The 11,607-nt window shown below is 45.5% G+C and overlaps 1 protein-coding gene across 2 annotated transcripts in view; it reads right to left on the bottom strand.

Annotated features, from left to right (window-relative positions):
- The window catches only part of LILRB2 (leukocyte immunoglobulin like receptor B2), an 86,098-nt gene extending 74,757 nt beyond the window's left edge, over nt 1-11,341 (bottom strand). For both annotated transcript variants that reach the window (XM_040432824.1, XM_040432816.1), the window contains exon 1: nt 11,181-11,341. In XM_040432824.1, the coding sequence (XP_040288758.1) occupies nt 11,181-11,217 (37 nt within the window). In that variant the 5' untranslated portion in view covers nt 11,218-11,341. The remainder of the gene's footprint in view (nt 1-11,180) is intronic.
- Between the last annotated feature and the right edge of the window lie 266 nt (nt 11,342-11,607).

The following is an 11,607-nucleotide window of genomic DNA, read 5'->3' on the forward strand; positions in this document are numbered from 1 at the left end:
AGCAAGAAGTCATCCAGGTAATGGATGACCCTCGGACAGTGGGCATGATTGACCAAGAGCCAATGCAGTGCTTGGGCGAACTGGTCAAAGAGCCAGGGACTGCTCTTTGACCCGAACGTCAAGCGGGTGGCAAAGTAATATTTCGCCCTCCATTTGAGGCCGTAGAACTTCCACAGGTGAGGCAGGATGGGCAGCAACTTGAAGACATCAGCAATGTCCGCTTTTGACAACCAAGCCCCTGCCCCGACCTGTAAGATGAGCTCCACGGCCTCGTCCAGGGATGAGTACTGCATCGAGAACTCGTCCGACGGGACCAGGGAATTTAGGCTGGGGGTGCTGGATGCATGAGGAGCAGACAAGTCATAAATTAATCTTTTTTTATTGGAAGACTTTTTGGACACCAGACCTATGGGGCTGACCCGGTACAGAGGGAAAGGGGATTCCGCAAAAGGACCGATCATGAAGCCCTTCTGCAGCTCCGCCTCCAGCAGAGCGTCCACCGCCCCGGGATCCTCCAGAGAAGAGAGGAGGTTGGGGCACTCATGAGTGACCTGCGGAAGGGTGACTAGCCCGGTGTGGAAACCCTCCGAGAAACCCTGTGTGAGGAACTGGACAAAACTGGGGTCATGATGTTGTTGGAGGAGGGAGAGTAACAGGTCAACGTTGACCCCGCCTAGTCATGAGCGCTTTGCCGTGCGTTGGGAACAGGAGGACTGAGGATGGGCCCTGAAACAGATGGCGCAGATGTGCAAAGCCTTGCATTTATCATAACTGCAAAAACCCAGGTTGAAGTTGTTACAGAGCTGATTTTTCCCTAAGAAGGTGATGGGACGGCCGAGTTTGTCCGTGGCGGGGTTGGGTTTCTGCACCCCTAGGCTGGACGTTGGCCTGGCAGGAGATGGGTTGGTGACATGGGGGCACCAATCAGAAGAATGGAGGACTGATTGGCAACCGGCACAGGCTGGGGATTTTTGCCCGGCGAAGTGCCTGCAAAAGATCTCCATGTCCAACACTGCCCAGTTGGTGACATGCTGGTGCTGGAGGAAAGCCGGTGCAGCTTTGGCAGAGAAAGACCGGTGGTACTCATAGAAGGCGGTACCGCCATATCTGTAACCCAGCTCGGTGACCTTGTACATGTAAGTGTCCAATTCTACCCTGCGGTGGGGATGAATGGAGCACACTATGTCCCGGTACAGGCTGAAGGTCAGCATAAACTCGGGGATGGACAGCTTCTTGTTGAGGCGGACGTCTTTGGACCTCAGCACCACCGACACATCACCGCAGGCGATTGTCCGGTTTTCGACCGTATCATGGGTGGAGATTAGGATGGCGGCCAAATTGATATCCTTCCCCGCCAGGATATCCCGCCTGATGTTCTCTGAGACAAAGAACGCTGGGGCGATGTCGGGAGAGGCCAGACCTGTACCTTGGACGTTGGCCTGGGAAGTAGAAGGCACGGCTTCGGCCTCTGGCGGAGGAGGAGGCGTAGCAATCTTGCTCTCGACGGCCTGGAGCCTGGAGTCGATGTGTGACATCGAAGACGCCATGTTGTTGATGGTCGCATGGAGTTGGGTCAGGGAGAGCTGAATGGTCGACATGGAGACCAGATCTTCGGAGGCTCCGGGTGGTTCGGGAGCCCTGGGAGATTCAGGGAAGAGCAGATGATATAGTTCTGCCTTTCGTGCGGATACCGAATGGCGGATCCCTTTCTTCTTCAGTTCAGCGAGCATCCTGGGAATGGTCCAATGCCTGTAAGACGCGCGGCTGGCTGCCTCCGAGACCGCTGACTCAGGGATGGACAGTGAGTCCTCAATATCCGAGACGTGAGACATGTTGACTGAAGAAGACAGGACCCTGTGGAAGGATCTGACGTGAATTGACAACCCCTCGTGCAACCCCAAAAACATTTATTTTTTTTTTATTTATTTTTTCACTTACCTGGAGCCTCAGAAAGTTTAGGATGGAAAATTTGTTTGGAAAACCTGGGAGCAATCGAACAAAAACTCGGGAAAGTCCGCGAAGAGGGTGAACTTCACACCCTGCGAATCTGGGATTGGTAAGTGAGGAAGAAATTTTATCTGGTACCTGCGGGGAGAGGTACCCCAACATATGCTGACAAGACGGAACTTACGTGATGATGAACAGGAAGAAAACGAACCCTGAAGGTGGCAGGCCGAAAACGTAAGAAATCCTGAACGATATCAGGCGATGGAAGGACAAAAACCTGAAAGAAAACCCGAAACCGAGTGGCCTGAGCGTATCAGGTAGTGACGAAACATGACCTGGCGTGAACCAGTGAACAAACGCCGGGCCCTGAACAAGACCGAGAGCCGAGACGCGTCTGGAAACGAGGCCCCAACTGGCTGCCAGCGTGGAATTTACCAGTGTGGCAGGCAGTGAGGAGACATGACCCGTGCGCGATGGCAATGGCGAGCAACAGGCCCCGAGCGTGACAGATAATGAAGCCTGAACTGACCGTGATAGGGACACCTATGAGGTAGGAAAAAGATGCAACAGGACAGTAGGAGAGGAATGCGACGTGAAGTGAGATGCAGACCAAGAAAAAGATTTGAAAAAAGATGAACGACCCACAAGCAGGTCTGACAAGACGGGACACGAAACCAAACGTAACAGGAGGGAGGACATGGTGAAGACTGAACAGCAAGAGGACATGACGAGGACCTGAACGTATCAGGCAGAAAAACATGAAGAAGAAAAACCCGAACGTATCAGGCAGACGGACACGAAGACGGAACCTGAACGTATCAGGCCGAAGGCACAAAGAACATCCTGAACGTGTCAGGCAGGAGGACATGAAGACGGAACCCGAACGTATCAGGCCGAAGGCACCAAGAACATCCTGAACGTATCCGGCAGGAGGACAGGAAGCAACTCCTGAACGTATCAGGTAGAAGGACATGAAGGAAATCTTGAACGGATCAGGTGAAAGGACATGACAACAACCAACCTCCCAGACGTATCAGGCAACCGGACCTGAAAAGGAACCTGAACGTATCAGGTGATTGGACATGAAGCGAGCCTGAACGTATCAGGCGACAGAACCCGAAAGGGAACCTGAGCGTATCAGGCGACAGGGTATGGAGAGAACCATATTAGTGCAAAACAGAAAAAGAAAACCACCTGGACGTACCTGGAAGGAGAAAACATGACGGGCCAGGTGAATAGAAAACAGAACATATCAGAGCGGACAGTAACTTATTGTTTTTTTTTTTTCTTTGGGGACGCTGAAAACACAGGGGGGCTGCCAGTTGCTTAAAGTAACATCCTTCAGACAAACGGCTGTCATTCCTGGAACCAGTGACGGGCCCGCTCTGCCCCACAGACTGTGTGGGATGCGACACCAACCACCTTACTGTGCTTGAGAGGGACGCCTGCCAGCATGCTGAGTTTGTCCAAAACATGCGCGGTCGAGCAAGGCAGGCCATGGTTGGCGAAATGAAAGCCGGGGAGTTTTAGGCAAGGTGAACGGGCGTCTCAGGATTTAAACAAGGGGCCAAAAAAAGGGGGCCGACTATGGTGCTGTGCCCACCCTGGGGGAGAAACCATCCACAGGGGACGCGCCGCCTCCCCGACTGCCGCTCCCCCAGGCGCTGATATTGGGATGCAATCAACCTGAGGGGGGAGGAGGAGACGCACGGCGCCCCCCCGCGAGGCGACGGCTAGGAGAAGCGGTGCGCTGCTGCCAACATGGGAAATATGTTCAAGTGTTTGGCTCCCTGCCCCACTAGAATCCTATCCTCTGGCATCCGTGTGATGCAGGGAAGAGTGACATCACCATGCTGCCCAGGTTAGGCCACCAGTGAACAGCATTGCCAGAGGACAGCATGGAAATGGGGCTGGCGAGTATTATGCTAGCATTGAGGCAGTGGCCACAGTTTGAAGAAAGGGGCAACACATAGCACAATTGAGGGGCAGCGATCATACCAACATGGTACTATAATGAGGCATCATATCTGGCAGTAACATTTACTGCCAGAACAGGAACAAGCTTTTAGTGGAGCACTGTGGAAGCGCCGGACTTGACAGTAAGGCAGCCGGGGTCGTTGAACACATGCCCCATGCCGGACGAGCGGAGGGAGTGCAGCAAGCGGGGGTAAGGCCTGAGGGGGCCGCGCCGCTGGCGGCGGCTGCCCGTGATAGCGGACGGGTGGGGTAGCGATTTAGACCGGTCGCGCTTACCGAGATCGCCGTAGGAGAGAAAGTGCCGCCGCTGTTCCTGGACGCTGGGAAGGCCAGAACCGGAAGTCGCACGAGGATGACGTCACGCAAGACGAGAAGCCGCACAGCGCAATGCCGACACCAGAGGGAGGGCGTGTGCCGGCTAAATACCCTATGCCCCTCCCACAAATGCAGGCTGGGAATCCAGCCTGCTATACATATAACCAAAAAACGGAACAGCACCTCCAGAGACAAATCGCAGGTGCAAGCTACCCGGCAATAATACAGCAAACAAATAAAGTAGCAGCACACCACTAAATGCACTAAGACTGAGTGAATGTGTGAACAGGGTCAAATACATGACGCCAATACTTACTGATAAGCAGTGGAGAAGCTCTTAGCGCATATTATTGATCAAAAATATGTCGGGCCCACCTACCAGACGACAAGGTAGCTTCTTATCAGGTGGGACCTACTCTAACACGGAGGGTCCAGCTCCATTGTCACTCTGATTAAAAACACCAAGGGGTGGGGGATGGGGTCATGTATTTGACCCTGTTCACACATTCACCTGTTCACTCAGTCTTAGTGCATTTAGTGGTGTCCTGCTACTTTATTTGTTTGATATATATATATATATATATATATATATATATATATACATACAGTACAGACCAAAAGTTTGGACACACCTTCTCATTCAAAGAGTTTTCTTTATTTTCATGACTATGAAAATTGTAGATTCACACTGAAGGCATCAAAACTATGAATTAACACATGTGGAATTATATACATAACAAACAAGTGTGAAACAACTGAAAATATGTCATATTCTAGGTTCTTCAAAGTAGCACCTTTTGCTTTGATTACTGCTTTGCACGCTCTTGGCATTCTCTTGATGAGCTTCAAGAGGTAGTCCCCTGAAATGGTTTTCACTTCACAGGTGTGCCCTGTCAGGTTTAATAAGTGGGATTTCTTGCCTTATAAATGGGGTTGGGACCATCAGTTGCGTTGAGGAGAAGTCAGGTGGATACACAGCTGATAGTCCTACTGAATAGACGGTTAGAATTTGTATTATGGCAAGAAAAAAGCAGCTAAGTAAAGAAAAATGAGTGGCCATCATTACTTTAAGAAATGAAGGTCAGTCAGTCAGCCGAAAAATTGGGAAAACTTTGAAAGTAAGGGCTATTTGACCTGGAAGGAGAGTGATGGGGAGCTGCACCAGATGACCTGGCCTCCACAGTCACCGGACCTGAACCCAATCGAGATGGTTTGGGGTGAGCTGGACCGCAGAGTGAAGGCAAAAGGGCCAACAAGTGCTCAGCATCTCTGGGAACTCCTTCAAGACTGTTGGAAGACCATTTAAGGGGACAACCTCTTGAAGCTCATCAAGAGAATGCCAAGAGTGTGCAAAGCAGTAATCAAAGCAAAAGGTGGCTACTTTGAAGAACCTAAAATATGACATATTTTCAGTTGTTTCACACTTGTTTGTTATGTATATAATTCCACATGTGTTAATTCATAGTTTTGATGCCTTCATAGTCATGAAAATAAAGAAAACTCTATGAATGAAAAACCTTTGAATGAGAAGGTGTGTCCAAACTTTTGGTCTGTACTGTGTATATATATATATACAGTGGGATGCGAAAGTTTGGGCAACCTTGTTAATCGGAAATGATTTTCCTGTATAAATCGTTGGTTGTTACAATAAAAAATGTCAGTTAAATATATCATATAGGAGACACACACAGTGCTATTTGAGAAGTGAAATTAAGTGTATTGGATTTACAGAAAGTGTGCTATAATTGTTTAAACAAAATTAGGCAGGTGCATAAATTTGGGCACCACAAAAAAGAAATGAAATCAATATTTAGTAGATCCTCCTTTTGCAGAATTTCAGTCTCTAAACGCTTCCTTAGGTTCCAATGAGAGTCTGGATTCTGGTTGAAGGTATTTTGGACCATTCCTCTTTACAAAACATCTTTAGTTCATTCAGCTTTGATGGCTTCCGAGCATGGACAGCTCTCTTTAAGTCGCCCCACAGATTTTCAATTATCTTCAGGTCTGGGGACTGAGATGGCCATTCCAGAACGTTGTACTTGTTCCTCTGCATAAATACCTTAGTGGATTTTGAGCAGTGTTTAGGGTCGTTGTCTTGTTGAAAGATCCAGCCCCGGCGCAGCTTCAGCTTTGTCACTGATTCCTGGACATTGGTCTCCAGAATCTGCCAATACTGAGTGGAATCCATGCGTCCCTCAACTTTGACAAGATTCCCAGTCCCTGCACTGGCCACACAGCCCCACAGCATGATGGAACCACCAGCATATTTTACTGTAGGTAGCAGGTGTTTTTCTTGGAATGCTGTGTTCTTTTTCCTCCATGCATAACGCCCCTTGTTATGGCCAAATAACTCAATTTTAGTTTCATCAGTCCACCGCACCTTATTCCAAAATGAAGCTGGCTTGTCCAAATGTGCTTTAGCCCACCTCAAGCGGCACTTTTTGTGCTGTGGGCGGAGAAAAGGCTTCCTCTGCATCACTCTCGCATACAGCATTTCCTTGTGTAAAGTGTGCCGAATGGTTGAACGATGCACAGTGACTCCATCTGCAGCAAGATGATGTTGTAGGTCTTTGGTGCTGGTCTGTGGGTTGACTCTTACTGTTCTCACCATTCGTCGCTTCTGTCTATCCGAGATTTTTCTTGGTCTGCCACTTCTAGCCTTAACTTGAACTGAGCCTGTGGTCTTCCATTTCCTCAACTGTGGAAACAGACAGCTGAAATCTCGGAGACAGCTTTCTGTATCCTTCCCCTAAACCATGATGGTGAACAATCTTTGGCTTCAGGTCATTTGAGAGTTGTTTTGAGACCCCCATGTTGCTACTCTTCGGAGAAAATTAAAAGAGGAGGGAAACTTACAATTGACCCCCTTAAATACTCTTTCTAATAATTGGATTCACCTGTGTATGTAGGTCAGCGGTCACTGAGCTTACCAAGCCAATTTGAGTTCCAATATTTAGTTCTAAAGGTTTTGGAATCAATAAAATGACAACAGTGCCCAAATTTATGCACCTGCCTAATTTTGTTTAAACAATTATATCAAACTTTCTGTAAATCCAATAAACTTCATTTCACTTCTCAAATATCACTCTGTGTGTCTCCTATATGATATATTTAACTGACATTTTTTATCATAACAACCAACGATTTATCCAGGAAAATCATGACGATTAACAAGGTTGCCCAAACTTTCGCATCCCACTGTATATATATATATATATATATATACATACACTGCTTAATTATATTGAACCATACAAAAAAATGGATTTCTGTGAAAATGGGGAAACAAAATGAAAGTATTTGCTTGCAGGTAGCTGCTTTTAAGGTGCACCTACACTTTTAATAGCAGGAACAGCCACAGGTCTTGTCTCATCTTTCCCTGTCTGTCAGCTGCCTTATTTCTCATTATTGTACACAACACACACACTTCTTTGGAATCCTAGCCTTTCCCTTCACTGTCCCTGGCAATAAGCTTGATTGATTGATTTCTGACTGTCTCTGATTAATTTTTCACTCTCCCTGACTCCCTAAGATCATTTTCCTGGCAGACACTGTCACATACAACACCCTCTCTCAAAGCCCAGCAAAGAATGGCGTTCTGCTTGTTCCTGCCGACATGGGCACTCAAATGGCTCTATGCGCCATTTTAGTGTTTTCGCCTGAAATGAACCCGGAAAGATTCAGGTTCATCTGCCGTCCAAAAAATACCAAAGTTCGCCCATATATATATTAGAGATGAGTGAATTATTATCCATATATTCTCCAATTGCCCTAAAGTTTGGTATACAATGCTCTTTGGTCTCCTAGGGCTTTTTTTTCTGGAAATACTCTGAGACATGAGCGAGAGAGAGAGAGAGAGAGAGCCTAATATGCTACTCTGGTTTTCTGGGCAATATATATACCGTATGTGTTGTCTACATAATTTTTTTTTCTCATTATGGAGAGCGCCTAGTATGTGTAGTAGGTCTGTGGAGTACTGTAAGTGAGGCAGTGCTCCTCTGGGTTTCTGAGAAAGGTATTCAAATTAGCATTCCTTCAAAAAGGAAAAACAGCTAGGCCTATTTCATGCCAGCAGATGCAAATTTTCATATATTTTCCCCAGAAACCCAGAGGAGCATTGACTGGCTTAAAACATGCATTCACTCTACATAAAGAGAAATAGTACCCCAACCAAATCCTCTAAGGCAGCTATACAAAATGTCTTTGCTCAGCTCTGTTAAAGGGTACTTACCTAGAAAGAGATAGGTTTCCTTTCTTTTTGGCTTGCATTTCTCTTTTCTAGAGAAGCGTTATGTATTTTTTTATACAAGCATGACAATGACTAAAAAGTTTTATGATGCAAATACACTAACTGAACAATTTGAGGCTACTAACAGGGGAACATCTTATTATGAAAAAGCACTGATTGAACAGTTCAGTCACTGCTTTTTCATAATAAATTTTTCCCTGGTGATATCCTCAAACTGTTCATGACAATTTTTTTTTATCAACAGCCATGCATGTATCCCCACATAATTTCTGGAAAAGAGACATGAAAACTGATCACCTTTCCAAAAAGAAAGGAAAGCTGAGTGTTTCATATAAGGATCACAGATCTTTCTACAGTAGGTAAGTACCCTTTAATAGAGCTGAGCAAAGAAATTTGCTTGGCTGCCTGAGAGGCCTTGGTTGGGGTACTATTTTGCCTTATGGAAATCAAGGATTACACATGAGGAGTATTGAAGGCCAGTCAATGCTCCTCTGCGTTTCTCAGAAAAGTATAAGAAAATTAGCACATCTTACATCTGCTGGCATAATCTTACATCTGCTGGCTTAGCTGTATTTTTCCTCCTCACTCTCTCATCACATTTTCGGGGAATTAAAGTAAAATAATACAGTCTAAAAAGTTCTATGGTACCCGTGCTGCCGTAGTAAGTAGAGGAAGAATGCTGCACTAATTAAAACTCCAAAGAGTACCTCGCTGCTTGGTCTAGAGAGGGTTAATTGCCTCACCCCTCAATTTAATTCAAGAAAGAAAAAGATAAACAACTAGACCCGCGCTGATTGTTTATGATATAAAGATAATAGGAATAACGCCCACTTAAATATGTGAACCCTTAAACTATATATTCAGCAGTAATACACTTATTAGAGATACTATCTATTAATTATCTTTATTTTTAATTTTTATAGTGTATTTTATCAATTGTTAAGGGCTATTGTCTTCCCTGCTGCTGCTTGATATTACTGAAGGGGTTACACCAATTTAGGTCGGTGATCCGAGAGAAGCACACTACTTGCCTGTTTTGTTGCGAGCAGTGTTTCTCTAAACAGGAGCGGTGGTGCTGTTTAGCTATAAGTTTAGCAGGTCTTCAGCCTCCACTGCCAGCACGCGTGGTCCCAGCCGGTGACACGTGGGCGGGAGGTAAGCCGCGCTAGTAATCCACTGGAGTGAATTTGGGCTCCTCCGACGCATTTTGGAACAGAAAGGAACTCGGCAGTTTTGAAACGCGTCGGGAGAGTTTTGGTCCAAGTAGGCATCCATATCTGGTGTGACGTCACACAGAAGATTCACTCCATTGAATTACCAGCACGGCTTCCCTCGCGAGCACGTGTCACCGGCCGTGACCGCGCACGCTGGCAGTGGAGGCAGAAGACCTGCTAAACTTACAGCTGAACAGTGAAACAGCGCCACCGCTCCTGTTTAGAGAAACACTGCTTGCAACAAAACAGGCAAGTAGTGTGCTTCTCTCGGATCACCGACCTAAATTGGTGTGACCCCTTCATTACTATCAAGCAGCAGGGAAGACAATAGACCTTAACAATTCATAAAATACACTATAAAAATTTAAAATAAAGCTAATTCATACATAGTATCTCTAATAGTGTATAACTGCTGAATATTTAGTTTAAGGGTTCACATATTTAAGTGGGAGTTATCCGTATTATCTTTATATTATTATATAGCACTGAACAATCAGCGCGGGTCTAGTTGTTTATCTTTTTCTTTCTTAAAGTAAAATAATGTCTGTCCTCAGAATTCAATACAAACAAATGTATATATAACTATGAAAGAAGAACCCTTCATATGTCATTCTCAACTACAAAACTTAAATAACATACGTCTACTGAATGAGAACTATAAATGAAACGTTCTATTAAACTCTGGTTCCAATTGGTAAATTTCCTGTTTAACAGGGGGCCATGTAGTCGCTGCAACCAATGACTGTCCACAGTGGTGGTATGTCCCGTATGCGTCATGTCATTGGGTCACATGACATGTGGGGAACATGTCACAGCTGCAGACCATCATTGGCTGCAGAAGCCACTTGTCCTTCCCCCAACAAACAGGAAGTTTACCAGTGGGGACCAGAGCATGATAGCTTTCAACATGATAATGACCCTAAGTGCACAGCGAAGACAACACAAGAGTATAAACCTTGTGGCATCATACCCAAGAAGACTGGAAGCTGTAGCTGCTGTTGCTTCAACTTCAACTAAGTAATGAGTGAAGGGTCTAAATTCTTATGTCAATCCAATATTTCAGTTTTTCATTTTCAATAAATTAGCAAAGATTTCAAACATTCTGTTTTTACAGGATATTGAGTGCAGAATAATGGTGAAAACTTCACTATTTTTAGAACAAAGCCGCAACATAACAAAATTTGAAAAACTTCAAGTGCCCAAAATTTTTCCGAATACATTGTAAATATGTTTCCCTCCACAGGCCCGGTGACATGGAGGGATTTGACCAAAAGGGCCCCGAAGGTGGATAACCTCTTTAAGTCCTCACGGCGAACTATATCAAATACAAAGAGGTAACATGATGCTGCCTGGCCAAATTGCAAGACCTGTAACAGACCCCCTTCCATGTGTAAGGTCTAATACTGGTGTGTTATTATGTGTTAGATGGGCTGCTATGTGTGCACCTCCTAAAGCTACATCCCTGATCATATACTCACAGACAATGAAGAAGATGTTGTAAGTGGCTGGGCCCATGTTGCTTCCACTGGTTTGTTTTGCAGCTAGAAAATTTGTTTGAAGAGAGAACTACTAAATCTTAAAGAATTGCATCAGCTTGGATTTTCTATTTTTCTCAAGAACTCCTCCTTGCCCATATTCGTCATATCCAGCATTTAGAACTTCTGAGAGTGAAATGAAACTTCAAAGCCCTTACTGCAGGGTTCTTGTGAAGTATAGTAAAACAGTTAAAGATTCATTTTAGGGCTCTAACCTATTGTTTTAATCAAGAGTATAACAAGTGACCATGGGGCCCTAAAGCAAAACTCAGAATTGGACCCCATTCGCCATGACTCCCGTCTCTAGCACATTAGTTCACAACATGAACGCTTGATGATTGGCTTGGTTTCCATTCTAACCTCATGTCTT

The sequence above is a fragment of the Bufo bufo genome, chromosome 1 (genome assembly GCF_905171765.1).
Source record: "Bufo bufo chromosome 1, aBufBuf1.1, whole genome shotgun sequence".
Classification (NCBI taxonomy): Eukaryota; Metazoa; Chordata; class Amphibia; order Anura; family Bufonidae; genus Bufo; species Bufo bufo.